General features: G+C 38.1%; 2 protein-coding genes across 3 annotated transcripts; one reads left to right on the top strand and one right to left on the bottom strand.

The window, feature by feature from the left end:
* Positions 1 to 853: 853 nt before the first annotated feature.
* LOC145491531 (thioredoxin-like protein 4B) lies at positions 854 to 5,643 on the bottom strand. Of its 2 annotated transcripts, none has more exons than XM_081470778.1 (3): positions 5,446 to 5,643; positions 4,379 to 4,530; positions 854 to 1,654 (listed from the first exon to the last, which is right to left on the bottom strand). In XM_081470778.1, the coding sequence occupies exons 1-3, from the start codon at positions 5,575 to 5,577 to the stop codon at positions 1,489 to 1,491; spliced, it is 450 nt and encodes a 149-aa protein (XP_081326904.1). In that variant the 5' UTR covers positions 5,578 to 5,643; the 3' UTR covers positions 854 to 1,488. The 2 variants fall into 2 exon arrangements, with proteins under 2 accessions (XP_081326904.1, XP_081326911.1); XM_081470785.1 differs by having other exon boundaries at positions 860 to 1,654; positions 5,414 to 5,537.
* Positions 5,644 to 5,781: 138 nt separating this feature from the next.
* On the top strand, positions 5,782 to 18,156 carry LOC145491132 (exonuclease mut-7 homolog). The gene is made up of 20 exons (XM_081470287.1): positions 5,782 to 5,901; positions 6,521 to 7,338; positions 7,463 to 7,516; positions 7,936 to 7,982; positions 8,442 to 8,537; positions 8,837 to 8,934; positions 9,140 to 9,213; positions 9,676 to 9,714; positions 9,830 to 9,981; positions 10,648 to 10,843; positions 11,086 to 11,153; positions 11,732 to 11,868; positions 12,075 to 12,184; positions 12,842 to 13,040; positions 13,805 to 13,934; positions 14,366 to 14,408; positions 15,022 to 15,180; positions 15,707 to 15,760; positions 16,123 to 16,251; positions 16,535 to 18,156. Exons 1-20 carry the CDS (start codon positions 5,787 to 5,789, stop codon positions 16,844 to 16,846), a joined length of 3,030 nt encoding a protein of 1,009 aa, XP_081326413.1. The 5' UTR covers positions 5,782 to 5,786; the 3' UTR covers positions 16,847 to 18,156.
* The last annotated feature ends 14 nt before the right edge of the window (positions 18,157 to 18,170 follow it).

The following is an 18,170-nucleotide window of genomic DNA, read 5'->3' as shown; positions in this document are numbered from 1 at the left end:
GACTGTTTCAGGTGGGCGTTGTTTCTCAACAAGAGGAGCTCCCAGAGGCGCATTTTGTCGGTAATAGTGTGGAAAACCAAGGAAGCAAAAGGGTCTGTGGTAAGGTGCGACAATAAATTCTGCTCATAAAATGGCTTACTCTGCCTGCTGCCAATTTCGCAAAAATCGGTTACTACTCTACTCGAGATTCTCCTTGGTAGCCGAAAAACTTTCGGCTTCGCGGGCCTTACGTACTTTAACAAAAAAGAAGGGAGCCTGGGCCTAACTAACTAGTTCAAAGTCATTATGCATAGTTAAATTGGAATTCTTGATCAATAACGATTTCTTAAAACATAAGCAGGCGAATATTAACGTTAAAAGCCGACGTTTCGGCGTCATCGTGACACCATTCTCAAGGCAAAGTGAATAAATAATGCAAAGATTTCATTTATTATTTATTTATTTATTATTCATCCACTTTGCCTTGAGAATGGTGTCACGATGACGTCGAAACGTCGGCTCTTAACGTTAATATTCGCCTGCTTAAATTGGAATTATCATAAAAGTAAGTAGAAGTTTAATAAGTTCATTGTGTTGAGATGGAGTGGCATGAGTGCGGTTTTTGGTGTGATAATTGTTAAAGGTCTCAAATTTTCAAATCTTCAATTTCAAATGGAAAGTTTAAAGAGTGATTGAAAATACACTTTTTTAAATTTATGAAAGTGTAAGCCATTCCATGACTATGATCATGCAAATTAATTTTAGATAAACACCAGTATATAAAGCAATGCAATGCAAGAAAATGTTGAAAAATGTCCAAAAAAAAAATCTACAGGCTTCAACACTTGCCATTTGTTCCATAATTACTACTGATTACAATGATCTTTTATTTTTTTTAACATGAGTCATCTGCGTGTAGTTCACAAGCATTCTCATCTGTAGTTCACAATATCGTGTTCAGGCGGTTGGCATATATCTAAAAACCCACACGTAATCTTCTTTGGTGGCAGGTCAACAAGAGGAGTAAGACACTGTTTGCCTTCTTACCTCTCTCCTAAGACACAAAACTATCTAAATCTGTCAATAGCTCTATGGAGATTCCTACATTGTCTGACGGAAACATTTACAGCCAACCAGCAAGTAATCTTAGCCTCTATATGGGATTGCTGAAGAGAGGGGGAATTTGAGTGTGCAATCGGAGAGCTTTGTTCACTTAGACTATATGGAAGGCATGGATTCTGTTTGCAAAAAAAATATATATATATATACATATTGTAATCTTGATCTGTTCACACTCTTGCAATAGCTCAGGGGCTATATATTTTCTTGAAGTCCTAACTGCCCTCACAAGCTTAAGTCTAGTGAGTTAGTTGTGCAGAGAGTTTCACTGTGTATAATGTTTTCAACCAGGTACAAAGCCATTATTTTGTAAACAATAACTGGAGGGATGATGCCACCACTGAAAGACAACAAGTTTCCCTTCAAAGTTGAGTGGCATTTATGCAGCAGTTAAATGTCCTTGTATATGAGGTTGTACTTGGGAACATTCTGTGGATCTATAGGACTTGTCACAATCAGCTTTCCTCTCAGTGCTCCTCTCAGGATCACCTCCACCACGTCAATAAAATCCTGCTTGGTTTTGAAGCTGCCAATAAACTTGGTGTGGTCTGGTGTGCTAAAAAGAAAGAAACTCAAATGAGATGATCTTTGTAATAATGATGACAACAACAACAACAACAACAATAATAATAATAATAATAATAATAATGATAGTAATTTTATATAGTGCATACTTCTGAACATCCAGTAACGTAGTACAATTTCCTAATAAAATAATAAGTAAATAATTAAACTAATAAATAGATAAAAAGTAAATATTCAAATCATTAAGTTAAGGAATTCCAAGAATATGTTTAAAAAGAAAAGTCTTTAGCTTAGATTGGCCCTAGCGCTGGCCCTTTAGATTGGCCCTGGTTGGATAATGCTATCTACCAGGTAAATCGTTATCCAGTGGATAAGTGCTAACAAAGCAAACCACGCTATCCACTGGATAGCATTATCCACTTTTCCAACAACCCAGGCCAGAGGATTACAGGCCGTCAGTAGTTCCCAGTACTGTAACCTCTGTAAGTGAAGTAGGAAGAATTTACAGGTAATAAAATCCATTCACACACTCACACAAAAACATTTTTTCCTGTTAAATGATGACAGAATATTCCAGTGGAATTTATCACAACAGGTTACAACCAATAACTTATCAGATTACCACACTTTGGAAAATTGTTGCATAATCAGGGCTCAACACTAACTTTTCAACTTACTAGCCTTGTGGCTATTGATAACTTAGATGTTACTAGCCAAAACCTCTTTTACTAGCCAAGCGTCGTGGTTGGCTACCTTATAACATGAAATTTTTGCAACACATTTACTTAGGGATTTGGGGGTGGGCATATTTCGCGATGCTTAAATTTGGTGATTTTGCAAAACTTTTGTATTTTGAATCACTTTAACTTTGCGTTTTTGAGTAACACAAAATTTATTTCATTGGCAATGTTACTTAAACTTGTCTTTGAATTTAGTAAACTGACTTCATCAAAGGTACAATAACGTCAAAAGTAACAAACACACAATGGTGGTACTATATGTCAACAGTAACTTTAATTTTGTGATTTTTTTAAATCGCAAAATTTGCAAAATTGACATGTTGCGAAAATTTCAGGTAGGTCCAATAACAGCAGAATTACTAGCAAGACTTGAAAGCACAACACAAGCGAATAATGTTGGTAATTATACTGTACTTAAACTAGTTCCAAAAAAGTTCCAGTTCCTGAAAGGACTTTCAGGACTCTGTTTTTTTTTTTTTGAGACTTCCTTGGAAAAACATTGAGACCCCAAGACATCACTGTAAAAACTAGCGAGACTTCTTCACAGACAGGCACTGTAGAAATGTTTCAAAAGCAAAACAACTATCTGAACAGTGCTGTAAACTGTCGTTGGCAAAATTCGACTGCTAAAAATGGCTGATTTAAATGTCAAAGGAAATAAATCTTTCTCATCTAATTATTTCTGTAGTGGTAAGTTTGTAAGTATGCATACAATGACAAATCACCCATGTATTGTTACGCTAAGTGAAATGTTATCCCTTTACAGTTCCACACTATTTCGCGCATGAAAAAAATTTCGTAACAAAAAAGAACATTGATGTGTGCTTTCAGAAAATGCTGTCTTGTTTTGTCAAATATTTCTTTGAACAAAATTAACATGTTCAGCTCCCTAGTTATGTACCACCCAGTGAAAAGTGAGCAAAGTTAAATTTGCTTACATGCTGAACACCACATGCCTGGTACCATGATATCTCCACAATGAAATTCCGACCTTGTTTCCGAGAAAAGTGTAAATTTTGTGTGTCTTCCTTGAAGAAGAAAGAAAGTCGTTCAGCCAATTTCATTTTGTTGACTAGCCAAAGTGGCTAGTGGAAATCAAAAACCTACTAGCCAAAACTAAATTTCTACTGGTCTGTGGTTAGTTGGCTACCGTTAGTGTCAAGCCCTGCATAATGCTGTTCTCCACAAATGTGAAATAAAATAACTTTGTACTGTACAGTGTAATAATAATAGCAGCTGTGAAGATTATAATGTTACAACTGCACAATACTTTTTGACTAGGACATACAGGTCAAAAAGACAGGTGACAGCTACAACAACCTTTCTAATGTGACCACACTTGTGAAAAGGCATCATTTGCAGGTTTTAATGTGGATGGTGGAATCAAACAAAGCTCAAGCCTCACTGTACTGGCCTATTTTGCAAGGCATAGTTAATCATTATACTTGTTTCATGTTTGCTCACTAAGTGAAAGTGACCTCCTGATATCAATAATTCTTGCTTACTTGATCAAATCTAAAAAAAAATATTTGCACTCTAGACCAATATAGATGGGCATGTACTGAACATACATTTGAAATACAGCGCTAAATAAATTTGCAGTTCGTATATATTACATAAACAGAGCCATGCAATTGATGTGGCATCAAAAAATCACATGTTGTCATACATTTCAGAGATAAAGATATGCCTTTAAAAATGAGAATATTGTCAGCATATAATTATACAATAAGAAGTTCAGATGTACATTATAAAAATTACCCATGTTTCAAATACATGTCTCAAAACTTCATATACATTTTATGTACATTGTATGTTTTAAGAAAACATCCATACTTACCCCAAGGAGGATTATTGGTTATTCCAATGGGGAGGGGAGTTCAAAACACCAAGAATTTTAAAGGTAGGTAGGAACCAAAATGAGAATTTGCAGAGGGATGGCAGGTTTTAAACCAAAAACCTCTCTGTGGAAGGGTTATGGATATTTTCTGGGACAACAAATTTTTCCACCTTACCCATAGTCAACTTTCATGTGCTGTCCATTGAAGAAAAACACAGTTGCTGGAATCAGAGAGATGTCAAAGTAACGTGTGTAGACTGGCACAGTGTCGACATCCACAATGTATATATCAGCCATACGAGAAACATCATGAGACGTCTTGGCCAACTATTTTGTCAAGGCAAAATAACACATTATAAAATCATTCATGTAAGACTGATTTGCAAATAAAAATGTATTTAAGTATTAAAATGGTCTTCTGATTTATTTGCCTGTATAGAATCAGAAGAGAAACGTAGATCCTATAGTTTAGGCACCAGTTTTATAACTAGTAAAAGATGACATATACCTTGTACCCAGAACAGATTAACCCTTATAACACTATCATTGATTCAAAATTTGAACGTTCTACACTTTCTGGACATTGGATTTTGAGTTGTTCTCATCTTGTGTGCTGTTTCTTTGTATGTAGGATAGTATAAATTGAAGAAATACTATGCATAATTAATGTCAATATGGAAAGGTTTTGCTGCTGCTTGTGAGGAAGTAAGTCAGTAGATAAAACTTAGGACTGTTAAAATTTGCAAGACATGACTGATGAGTCCTGATGTGGGCCATCCATCTGACTAAAGTAAAAAATTAAACTTCACACAATATGTCTTGTTAGTAGAAGTCTACCAGCACTGAATCACAAATACTGTCTCTGATTGGCTACGCTATTCACTATCTATTCTGTTGTAGATAGCGTGTAGCCTAGCAGTGTATGGTGGTTTGCATTTTCAAAGTGTCTGTGAAGAGGATTTAGATAAAGTCTTAGACGAAATTAGTATACTAAAACAATTGCATTATTAGCTTACAATTTCTATGCATGATAGTTGACTCAGGCTGCGCCTTTGTCAACTATTCCGCGATAGAAATCTCGAGCTTATAATTTAACTGCTAAGTATAAGCTTAAATTAGTGTTCATACAATTGAGCTTATATAAAACAGTTCAAAGAGCGTGCATTGAAACAAATATGGCGGTCAACATCAACACGGACATCAAGGATACAGATGAGCTCCCAGAGCTCATTATCTCCTTACAATATCATCCAGCTGTTGGCAAACTGTGTCAGTCTCTCTTCCGAACCTCAGCACAAGAACCTTGTCCTCGCAAGTCTTTATTGCATTATCGACCTCCTTCTTTGTACTCAATTTGCTCAGCACGAAACTCATGATTCCCGAAAGCCCGAGGAAAGGTCACCTTCAACGTCATGTAAGCACATTTACACTGTCCTCGTAGTGAACAGATTAGGACTGGATCGAGTGATGAGGAACGCCTGACGAAAAAGAGCTCATCCATTTTGCGCGACCATTGCTGTTGCTATAATATGACACATATCTTTGACTGATCTGATATTTTCCTGAAAAGAATCGATCTTATCATGATTGTCACTGTTCAGATTGTCGTCTGCTTGCTCAAAGAGGCATTCCAGTCGTTGCTCTTCAGATATCGCGAAGGACATTCAGTCGATCTCGAGGAATTGACCAAAACAAAAGGTGAGCAACTTAAGGTTATTTATTATATAGACCCGAGTGTTTTACTGAAAAATACACCACTCGCAAAATTCATACGAACCACATCCGAGACTCGGGTGGCGTATTTTCCATATCCTCACTAGTGAAGATATCGATGATTTCACTGATATCAAGTTTGTCTCTTAAATTGTACTTAAATTCGTTGGTGTATGATTAAAACATTTTCGGGTTTCCTCGAAAATCTTCGGCAATCTTCGGAAATTTTCGTTAATCTTCGGAAATTTTCGGAAAATGTTTGGCAATGATCGTGTGACCTTTGGACAAGTTTTGAAGAATCTTCGCAAATCTTCGGAAAGTGGTTGCAACTCTCAGAAAATTGTCCAAAACGCTGTCGTCAGTATGTCTATATAATAAAAAGAACATTACATGTTAGCTCGAAGATATGAATTTTATGTTCTCGTGGCAAGAACAATATCTCACGAGTGAGATGTTGTTCTTCCCTCTCAAACATAAAATTCATATCTTCTTGCTGCCGTGTAATTACCTCTATTTATGAACTCAAAGACAGTGCAATTTCAGAATTTCTTCATCACCGCTTTGTAACAGTTTCCTCACTATCTTGTTGTTATGTTTGATACAGGAACTCATGTGGAGAGGAGAGAGCTTATAACAGAGGAATCTGAGCATGATTTGAAACAGAGTCCCACTTTACAAGAATCCGAAATTGTTTCGCATTTGGCAAACCCACAAGGAAATCCTGCTTTCAGTCTGACAGACATGATTTCAGAAGAAGACTGGGATAATGATATTGTGAACCATGCACAAGATGACAGCACTAGATTGCAAACAAACAATATTGCTCCTCACAGCAGTGAGGTAAATTTGCAAGAGAAGAACTTTTTTCTTGGTGTAAACGGTAATAAAGATCTACTTTGTGAAGAAACATCATCAACGTATTCCTCTGATTCAGAAGCTTGCATGGGAAGTACTTCACAGGATCATGAAACAAATTATGCAAGGTCTCTTCATCGTGTGTCACAGAGGGACTGGCTAGATGAACTTGAGTCACTTTATTTTTCAGATATGATCACAGAACTCAAGTTAATTCTCCCAAGAGCCTTTGAAGCCAACAAGAATTGTTTCGACTTTGTTCTCTTTGTCGTCAAATTTGCTGATTTTGATATTCAAGCTGGCAAAAAGTCACTAGCTTATTTGACTCTTGTTGAGTTTGAGGCTTGGTTGAAGTCAAAAACTGAAGGTAGGAGTATTCAGGAAGTACAGAGGTTGGGATATTGGCCTTCTGACAACCACAAGGACCTGGCTTTGGAAGTTGTTGTATCTTCCACATTTTTGCTTTTTGAACCAATAAAAAGGACATTTCAACTTGATTCAGGAGAGAATGGATTCTTGACTAAACATGTGAGATTTTTGATGCATTCCAAGAGAAAATATAAAGAGGTAAGGAAAACATTTTTTCTCCCAGCGAAAAATAATCTTTTCATAATGTTTTAGAGGTTAAGAGTGTATTGTGCTTAAGGTAATCACTTATCAGTTTGCTAAATATTTTTTTCTCTGGTGACAGGCTGCTACTATTGCATACAAGTTAAAACTGCAAAAACACTTTGAAGTAACTGAGGTAACAATTTCTGCTCCTTGTTCACCAATCATGCTTACAGTCTGATAGATTCATTCTGTTACTAGTTGACTGAGTATGCATTTATCTGTTTGGATCCTGGCATTATTAAACTGTTCTCAAGAAGTATGCACTCACTCCTCTTTGGAGCTTACATACAGTATCCCTTAGTTATAAGTATTGCACCACTCATTCTGATAATAATGGACAATGCAATATTGATAAAATGTCTCGACTTGAATTGACCTACGCCCTTGCACTTTAAGTCCAGTTATACATATTTAGTCATTTTATCTGCACGTTGCTCAGCTACTTTAAATTCCAGTGTCAAACCTTGGTCTTGACATAATCCCAAGTGTACTGAGACGAGGCTTACCCTTGCTGTTGCTTCCATGCTATATTTTTCATGTTGATTTCTCTAGATTTTACTGCCTTTGATCATTACGGACAAGTTACAACTAGCAGAGAGGTATGATGAGAGTCTGATGAGCACACAACTAGTACATTGTTAAGTGGCTAAGACTCTCTGAATTTATACATGTAATGTAATCCAGCTTTAAGACTTCCTTAATCCATTTCTTCACATTGATGTCACAGAATCATGTTCCTCCAGAGTGGATTTATTTATTTTGAGTCGCCAATGATTTAAATGATTAAATAATAAATAATTATGTAAATAATTATTTATTAATATTGACCAATTAGCCCAGGGATGTTATTAAAGATAATTATTGATCAAGGTTCTGAATTGTTTAGACTGTACAATTAAATGGAGTTTAAATACATGAGTTCCCATGTCAGGTTCTAATAATTATGTTAGAAAAGTGTGTTCTTGTCCATTCTGATTCAAATGTCCTTGGGATATTGAAGAAATGTTAAACAGCTCTTTGTGTTGTGACTTTTAAATTTTTTATCTGATTTGTTTTAGCTATGTGGCTGGCTGTCCTTCATCTTTACAATTGTTTATGAAGATGATTGATGATTTATGTGCCATGACAGATGATGAACTAGAGCTGGTAGTTGAGTAAGTTTAAATAAGAAAATGTTCAAGGTCAAAACAGCTCCACTTAAAACTGAGCGTGCTTTTTGTAAACCCAGAGCAAAACTGATGTTTTTGTTTTGGGTCCTATTCCCAGGTTTCAAAAGCCATTTTCTCATTCTTTTTGCCCTCTACTTACTTACTGGTTTTTGAGGGAGGAAGTAACTTAGGCCTACTCCCAGTCAAATGACACAGTTGGTGTATCCAACATACTGGTCTCATTGTTTCCTCAGTAGTTTCTTTGATCACACTTTCATTTACACCGTCAATCGAATCTATTTCAGGAAAACTGTGTCACCAGTACCAAAGGATCACAGACTAAAGAACAAGACACTTGTCAAGTTAGGAGAGAGACTGGTGAAGATGTTTCATTTGAAAGCAGGTTCATTAGCTTTTTTTGTGATTTTAAAATAGTAAATGGTTTGAACTCAGGTACATCAGAGCAAAGACTACTTTTGCTCAGGTTGTCAAAATATTTGCCACCAGTCCCAATTGTTCCTTGGGCTACCTTCTCATGTTGTTGTTGTTGTTGTTAATACACACAGTATAAGCATCAAACAATAGATTATTTTTCTCTTTGATTCCAGAGAGTTTTCCCAACATATACAAAGAAAAGAACTTGAATGGATTGAGATATCTCTTGCAAAAGAAATATTCAGAGGTGTGATAAGAGTAAAATATTTAGTTTTAAATTGTTTGAAATTAAATCTTTTACTCATAGATGTTGTAGAGTACACACGATAGGTAAAGTCTGCATACGAGCCAAGTGGCCCATCAGGCCGGGGCTTATCCCGGTTTCTGTAATATGAAGCAACTAGTGATATTTCTACTCCCTATTGGATGGATGCTAGTCCATTTCAGGGTTATCCCCAGCATTAAGTTCACTGGTACCCATTTATACACCTGAGTGGAGAGAGGCACTGTGAGAGTAAAGTGTCTTGCCCAAGAACACAACACAATGTCCCCAGCCAGGGCTTGAACCCAGACCACTTGAACCGGAGATGAGCGCACTAACCATGAGGCCACTGCACCTCCCACTGAGTAAACATGATGTAGAATCAGATGTAATTTTCTTTATTGGAATGTTGACCTTGCTTAACTGCAATTTTCATTTTTTTTGTAGAAGCAACCCCTTAATCAGAAATGGGACAATCTTATTGAGGTATCATAAACTTTATTTTCTTATAACTGAGAGAATCTTCAGTTGCTGACTGACAACAAAACAAATGATACATTAATTTTGTAATGTTATTCTTCTACTCGTATGTTGCCAACAGACTTCTCTTGGGAATAACAAGTGGCTACATTATAAACTGATAGAGAGCTTGGTCGAGTTTGATGATATTGAGGAAGCTGCTAGGTGGACCATGTTTTATTGTCTACCTCTGGAATCAGTTCCCCCTGTGGTCAAACAGCTGATTGACTCCTGGTAAGATAATAATCAGTTCTTTAGTGGCATTAAAACAAGAAATCTTCCTTCACGCACAGAAACCGTATGATGCAGCGTTATAGACTCGCCCCTGTTCTCACTTTCATTGGCTGTTGTTTTGGTGTGGATTTAAATATGCAAAAGATAGCCAATCAATGCTTGGAGAGCTGTGTCATAACTATGGAATATTTTAGGACGAATCTCAGATGTGAGATATATAATAAAGCTAGAACTTGAATGAATACTGAACACAAAGAGGAGCCATAAACTGGTGGTCAATGTTGTTGAACCCAGTTTTGAAGAGACATTCACATATAATTTTCACGATATTTCTCGCGAACTCTTTTTTCCCCCCCCCCTTCTATAGCCGTCGTACTTTTGAAAGTTGTCGTTGGACTTTCTGTAGTCAAGTTGCATGTTGTAATCCATGCTACTGAGCTCATCAGATGTCCAGAGTGTGACTATCAAGACAATAAACATTGCTTTTAGTCTTACACCAGAATTCCGATATCGCATAGATCAGAATTGACGAGGCACGTCACGGAGAAAATTCGGGCACGATCCGACTACATTAATTTTCACATTGAACAAATTCAGAATCGGAAATTTCTCGAGCACTTTTACAAAGGTTATTAACCCAATTGCTTCCGTTATGTTTGTTTTAAGGCAAGCTACCAATGAAGATTCCGAAGACTGGGAGGCCGAAATGGATGGGAAATCTGAACCCAGGGTGTTTAACAATGAATCTTTTGCACTAAGTTCAACATTTACAAAATTCCATCGGCTCCCGCTGCCTCTTGATAAAATATTCTTGGTAGACAACGCCCAGTCCTTAAGAGAATGTACCAGAGCCCTGTGTGTGGTAAGTTACGTGTTGCGTTCTTTAATGAATTTTACACGGCGGTTTATTTAGCGTGCAAATCAAATTAAGAAAGCTATAGAGTAGCTGACACATCTTGCAAATATCTACATTGAAGGAAACACGCCGGCAAAATAATTAGTCTACTACAGTTCGATTCCTAAAATTTCAACATCTGCTTGACTCCGTGAAAATACTTTATATGCATCTTTCGCTTGTGAGCCCTGTTTCTCATTCTTCTTCAGCCAGGAAATGTGGTAGGATTTGATACTGAGTGGAGGCCAACGATGTGTCGCGCTGGAACAGATGAAAGGTCTGTGAGCATAATACGATTACTCCTGTTATTAAAGTTTGATGTTTATTCTACTTACGCTCGATTAAGATTTACAGCTCAGATGGAGTAAACTGAATCTAAACGCTAATTGAACTTGACGTAATATATCAAACACGAAAGACTGTGTTTGACCAGTTTATAAAAAAAAATAAAATAAAATAAAAGAGAGTTCAAAACAAGACGCGCACCGAAATATTTTTGACGAACGTTGAGGTGTTTGGAAATGTGGTCAAATACCGTTACGGTCGTGATTCATAATTTCTTTTGTTTAAGTTTGAGAGTGAATTTTTTAGCCAGGGTTCTAAACTAGTCTTACCTCAAACCCGGTGCTGAGTAATGAAATGTCGCGGGAAAAGCGCATCAAGTTTATACCGTTTTAACTTACTTCAGGGTCAGGTCATCTGAAATGCGCATTATCAGTTAACGTCTTTACTCAAACAAAAAGAAACATGTCTTACCAGTTTTTTATCCTTCAAAAGAAGACATTTTTTTTCCCTTGTTGACATGAAGAACGGGAACAAGATTTTTTCACATGTTAATGCATTTTTTTTTTCTAGACTGGCGATCATTCAACTCTCCACTTGGAATGAAGTGTTTATTTTGGATATGATATCACTGACAGACAACGTGAAAGACTCTGAGATGAAACATTTTGCTGAGAATTTCTTTGCTAATCCCCAAGTTCTTAAACTAGGTATACAATTTATTTTTGTCTCTTTTTGAAAGATGGAATTCATACATTTACCGTAATTTTTGCCGTGTTGACCCCACAACCAAGATGGCGTCAGTAACCGAAGAGGGGTCTATTCTTAATTTTAAATACGAACTGGCGAAAAAAATATCTGTCAATATTAGCAGCAATGTTATTTGCTCAGTTTTAAAAATTTCGATTTGTGACAGGTTATGGTGTTGACTCCGACTTTCGTAACCTGGTTTGCTCCTGCCCTGTATACGAACACGCTGTAAAACACTTGGCTCGGTTTGTTGACATCTGTCCACTTAGTAAGCAGGTAAGATAGCGTCTCTCCTTCACAACATTCATTCTCCTTTTTAGAAAACGACAGATTTTGTCATTTCGTCCTGAAAATTTAAGCCGTGGGTTCGCGAAAGAACATTTTGGAATTATGACTTATTTTCTTTTGAGTGCCATGGTTTGCTTTAGCATCGACCACTAGAGAGGAAAATGAAGTTGTTTGTTGTTCAGTTCAGTCGTCAAACAACGAAACTGAATGAGTCAGCTAAATGCGGTTTTCTGTCGTGAAATCAAAATAAGTTATGAGTGCATCTGGCCAATCACAACAAACACACATAACCCAGTCAACCAATGAGAGATCAAAGGAGAAACGCGTAACCGGCAGCAAGCGCACGAAAACGCGTAAAAGCCAGGTTATGATTGTTATGATTGGACTGCAAACAGAGCGTCTATTATTGGGGCTTACGTCATCAGGCTGCCACGTTCAATCATGAATCGCCATTGTTAATAATCTGGTGAGAGAAATCTTTTGAAGGAATTTCCACAATTGGAGGTGAAGATAAGGGTATACGTAGTACGAGGGTTTTAAAAAAATGAAAATACAAAACCAAAAGCAACAACTCATTAATTTTGACAGTGAAACGAAGATTTGTTTTACTCCTAAGTTTCTTATGACACATGTTAATCACAACAGATCCTCAACATACCAAGTGTTCGACAGAAAGTTGGTGCCCGCATGCGCAGCGTATCTGCTAGAGCGCGCGCTTGTATTGAAGAGGAGCGAGGCTTGAGCGAGCTTGTGTTCCTGTGTCTCGGACTGCCGTTGGATAAAACATATCAGATATCAGACTGGGAACGTCGTCCATTAAGTGAGGAGCAACTGGTATATGCCGGTAAGTGTATTTCGTGCTCAGTAGATATTAGAGTGGTTTTCGGTTCAGTGTTAGTAATCAGTCTTACCAATAACACTGGGACCACAGACAATCCTGTGAACCAATCAAAACTAGAACTAAATCAATGTAGAGAAAGTGGCGCGAGATTTTTAAACCAATCAAAGTGTAATAAGACAAAACCAAAGCAAAAAGCTTAAACTGTACGTGCTAAGTTCGAAACCTGCTCAGCTTGGATCTTAGAGCCTTCGGTCTTGCTTTTAACGGCAAGGAGAAATGAGAGTAGGTGGGAATTGTTCATTTGTTAGACAAATGTCTTTGGTTAAACTAACTACAAATATATTATTCGAATTATCATGATGTCAATAATCACATACTAAAGCAGTGCCTACTTCACTCATACAAATACGTTTAAACCAAGGTTTAAAAATCTCTGAGATCGTATTTCGCTAAAAAAAAACTTGCTAATCTGTTGAAAATTACGTCGATTTGTGGCACCTTTCGTAAAGATATTTAGGTTAGCTCACAATCAAGTATTACAGCAACCATGAACATTCGTTTACCTCTGCTGTATGTGATTCTAGACAGCCAATGTCTTTTTCAAGAATAAAATAACAGGGCTACTAGATCTAAAGGTCCCGTGTAGATTCTTTTTGTGGCCTTATACACTGCAATAAATAATATGCTTCGCGGCGTACTCGTAAGATGCAGCAATTCTTTTAAACCAAAACACTGAAGTTGTACTTTTTTGTTTTCTCTCTATTCAGCTTTGGATGCTTACTGCTTGCTTGAAGTGTATGATGTGCTCAAACAGTGGGTCGTCGAGTCGAGGCTACGAATCAACATGGAGCCCGCACTCATCGTCGCTTGGTTACAACCAAAGAAGGAGAAACCGCGGTATGATGTTACCACGGTTACGTCTTGAACGATGAAATCGGATTACGAACAGTACTCCCCACGAACCTTAACAACTAGCTTTGTCTCGCGTGCGGCAATCTGGTTCCACGTGCCCTTGTTTTGAGTTTAGATTGTTCAGATTCGGATATGACGAAGTTTCCTGACAGAATTTTCATTGGGTCCGGTGTACATCTCTAGAGCTTATAACCACCAACCCCCTCCCCTCCTTAACCCACAAATGGCAGTTGTAATTAAGGGGCTCAGTGCTCTTACGCTGGTGTTGGATGTAACCTCAAGGTGATCAGTGCCAAAGCGGAGTGCTCGCTAGTCCCAATGACATTCAACAAGCCGTTCTGTACAGTAGTTCATCAGAGACATTATTACATTTATTTAGTAGCACTAAACTGACGCCAGTTTCTGTGTTGTTTCAGACGCAGTAGACAGAAGAATCCGAAGCCAGGTACACGTTCCAATGTAAGTGCAGCGGATGAGAAAACGCTTGCCTCATATGTAGACGATATCATAGGAATCAAAGCGAATGGTTCTTAAAAAACGTATTGGAAAAAAAAGTCGTTTCACCCAACCGTTGTAAGCAGCTACATACAGTTATTGGCAATTTTTCTCAAGCTGTCGAGGACTTGATTCTAGAATAGGCCATTTCCGAGTTGCATTTTGCCCCTGTGTTGAAAACAAGTCCTCGTGCGAAACCATTTATATGTGAATGTGTCCCCGCTACAGGTTCATCATGAACCTGAGTTTGATTTACATGAAAGGTTTTCATGTAAATCAAACTCATTTTCATATAAAATGTTTTGCAAGAGCACTCTTTTTGACACAGAGGCAGAAGGTAACTCGGAAATGGTCTATGGTCCAGCTGCCAGGTCATCCTTTTCATTCTTTATTTGTTCATCGTTACGAAGGTAAAAATCGTTTTCAAAAAATGTCCACTTTGGAAAGAGTTTCCGAAATGATGCGTTTTGGACGAGAGTGCATGACCACATTGTAGGGGTTTTCTGTCTTTCGTGAAAGCTACAGCACTGTTTTTCGTGACGTGTGTTTTTCCATTTAACCTTTCTTCCCTCCACAGGATCTGCTTCCTCCAGCGAGGAAAAGAGAACCCATTCCTCCTCAATCACTGAGGGTCGTGGTCGATACAATGCTGCAGGGCCTGGGTCAGCATTTGAGATGCTGCGGAGTGGACGTGGCTATTTTGGATAACAACGGTGACCATGCCAGAGCAGCTGAGGTAAATCATTTACCCTAGTGATCAGCATGTTACTTCTCCTCGACATATCAATACACGATTAGGCATGCTTACAGGAGAACACAGAAAATGATCTCTAGGAAGTAAATGAAGTTGTTTTTTTGTATCAAAGTACTAATATATTTTTTGTGAAATTTTAAAGTCTTGTCAGAATGTTGATTCCGGCATACCCGTCAGTCCTCTCTAATATAGGAGGCGGCGTGGCCGAGTGGTTAGGGCGTCGGACTTGAAATCTGGAGGTTACGGGCTCAAGTCCCTCTCTGCCCACTTTTTAGCTGGAGTTGTTCCTCGGTAGACCCTAGCTCAACTCCTCGGTCATGCTTGTCAATAGCCAACTGGTCTGCCTCCCGCCTTAAGCCTATTACGTAGTCAATATATTAGTTTTTTTCAGTTTAAGTGTCACGCCAGTGAATTAGCCAGATGTTGGTAAGCGTATAACCACCATGAACAACATTTGAACATTATTTTTGGAACATTTTTGAATATTCAGTGTTGTCTCTGTCATCAGATCGCTATAAACGAGAACAGAATCATACTGACGACTGGTTTACCCTATGAACAGGTACAGTATGTTAGGTTTAACTGAACTGGAGTTTTATATCATCGGTGAGGTCACAGATGGCCGTAACTTGAAAAAATTGGCTATAATTTTCAAGTTTGACTTTCGTTATCCACCTTTTATCTTCATCAGTCGCCACCTGACGATCTTGTAATTTTCGGTTAATTAGTTTTGCTTTGTTTTTCTTCATTTTCTTCCTTAGAAACCAGAATTTTGATGTTCCATTAGTTTGAAACATGACTTAAAATATCGTGAGAAGGCAAGGGAGTAAGGAAGGCAAGAGAGCTTCGAGGAGCTGTTCTCCATTAACGGTGAATTATCTGTTGAAGAAGAAGTCACTGATTCCACGTTTGTTTGTTTTTCAGTTGCGTTCCCTGGTGCCCGAAGGAATGTGCGTCTGTGTTCCATGTATGAAGATAAGACAACAAGTGTTGGCTTTGAAGAAATATTTCAACGTGCAAGTGAAGAAACAAGATATCTTCAGTCGCTGTCAGGTAAACGTTTTCACTTATTGCCGATTTCTTAAATGTCACGAAAAGGATCTTTGAGCAGCTTGCAACTTAAGCAGAGTTTTTCAGTTTTAAATCTTTCGGATATACATCATGCGGAGTTATTTTTAGGAAGGGTATGTAATTTTTTTAGGATTTATGGTGATTATTCGCAGAGCCCAGAACTGAAAACCGCCTCGTCGAGTCATTGCGTCGTTAAATACTGTACAGTTCAAGGCTATTATCTAGGAAATGTAGTTTCAAAATACGTTTGTGCAATTTGTTGTAGGTGTGCAATGGGACTGACTTCGTACACGTACACCAGGACCATATGAGAATGGCTATGGGCATCTTTCATGGTCGTTTTCAGGCCCCTTTACCTGGCTACGAACCTGAGCATTGTCCGGTTAACCTTATGAACCTCACCTTACCTGGCGGCGTGCCTCTAAAGTTAGGACCGTTACCCGAAGAAGTGGCGGACAGTGCTGATGTGTTCTTCTGTTGTTCCTCTTGCGGTAAAGTATTCTGGGAAGGAGGACATCATAAAAGAATTTCTACACAGTTTTCCTACCTTCTGGACAGTTCGTCTCACTTCCGTTGAACTGTATTTATCATGAATTCATTGGGAAGAAATCTCGCGATTAAGAGATACCATTAAATTCATTATGATGTAGACAAGTAAAGATCACTGAAATGAATCTGAGCGAAACTCATAGTACACACTAGTGCAACCATTATTAATACAGGGAATGGTTAAGAAGCCCGGTAAACATCAAAGAAGCAAACAAACAGGCTAAGATTTACGTTGGAAGGTCCCTAACCCTGTACATCTTTTGTTTTATGCTCACAGTTAGTTGTATGAGCACTCGTAACCACCTTTTGTATTTTGCCAGGTTCCAAAATAGCCCACAAAAACAAAGACCTTTACTGGGTTTCATAGCCATTTCCCTCTATTAACTACGCTGTCACGAATCTTTTCGAGTCATAGATTAATGTGTTTCTTTGTTTTCGTCCACGTTTGATTAATAGCGTTCACGTTTCATATTAGGACTGTTAGTGCAGTGTCGCCGTTTTCTTTGATATATATATATATATATATATGAGCGCGAAGAACTGTATGCTTCTTTTTTAGTGTAAGCAGAATAAATGAATCTTAATTACCAGCTGTGCAGTGTCTTCACTACAGGAACATTGACAGGGAAAACAACTTTATTGCCAACCCCTTACCCGGAAGGCAACCCTTATATACACAAAGTTATACTGTACGTTTATCTAAACTGTACAAAATTTTACTACTAACAGCCTTCTCAGTCAAACTATCTTCGTTCGTTTCACGACAAAAAGACCCGAGCGTCCGCCAGAAAAAGTTAATAAAGGTTAAAGCTTCATTCAATGGATTGAAGGAGCTAAACATAATTGGTACATCGGTCATCGGGTTCTGCAGCATGAAGCACCTAAGTGTGTAGCTAGTTTCGCTGGACGTTATTCTAATCACAGGTAAACCTCCTCTCAACATTTTGTCTGGCTGCTAAGTACGAATTTTTGGATCTTTACGAGGCGTCTTTCCCAAGAACAGAACACAATGACCCCAATCAATCTTAAGGCTAAGGCATGGACCTGTCGATTCTGTGTCCACAACGCTGACCACAATTTGGGCCACGGCGCCTCCCATGTGCACCAAAAAGAAACCGCCAGGAAATCTCGCCATAGAGAATTAAGGCTCAGAACTAAACCTTAGGCCGGTTCCAACATGGAGCTTTTCAAGAGGCGACCCTAATACCTTGAATTAAGTACATACAAAGTTCATCGCCAGAATCGATATCAAAGAAATGTTATTTAATTTGAGACGCTTGCCTTAGTTGTTATACTTGAGTAGGTTAGGCTTACCCTAGGTTACTGGGTTCTAATCGATCTCAAATAGGGGG

Source organism: Orbicella franksi, chromosome 1, assembly GCF_964199315.1.
Source record: "Orbicella franksi chromosome 1, jaOrbFran1.1, whole genome shotgun sequence".
Taxonomy (NCBI): domain Eukaryota; kingdom Metazoa; phylum Cnidaria; class Anthozoa; order Scleractinia; family Merulinidae; genus Orbicella; species Orbicella franksi.
Note: the sequence above shows the minus strand (reverse complement) of the source record. Positions and strands in the feature narration are given on the sequence as shown.

Bases quoted from the DNA above. Each gene is read 5' to 3' on its own strand.
- LOC145491531 (XM_081470778.1), bottom strand. From the start codon at position 5,577: ATGAGTTTCGTGCTGAGCAAATTGAGTACAAAGAAGGAGGTCGATAAT. The intron at 4,531-5,445 runs GTAAGGAGATAA...TTGACAAAATAG, and splicing joins GCCAACAGCTGGATGATATT to TTGGCCAAGACGTCTCATGA. The intron at 1,655-4,378 runs GTAAGGTGGAAA...CTTTCTTTTTAG, and splicing joins CACATGAAAGTTGACTATGG to CACACCAGACCACACCAAGT.
- LOC145491132 (XM_081470287.1), top strand. From the start codon at position 5,787: ATGATTGTCACTGTTCAGATTGTCGTCTGCTTGCTCAAAGAGGCATTC. The intron at 9,214-9,675 runs GTGTGATAAGAG...TTTTTTTTGTAG, and splicing joins TGCAAAAGAAATATTCAGAG to AAGCAACCCCTTAATCAGAA. The intron at 9,715-9,829 runs GTATCATAAACT...TGTTGCCAACAG, and splicing joins AATGGGACAATCTTATTGAG to ACTTCTCTTGGGAATAACAA.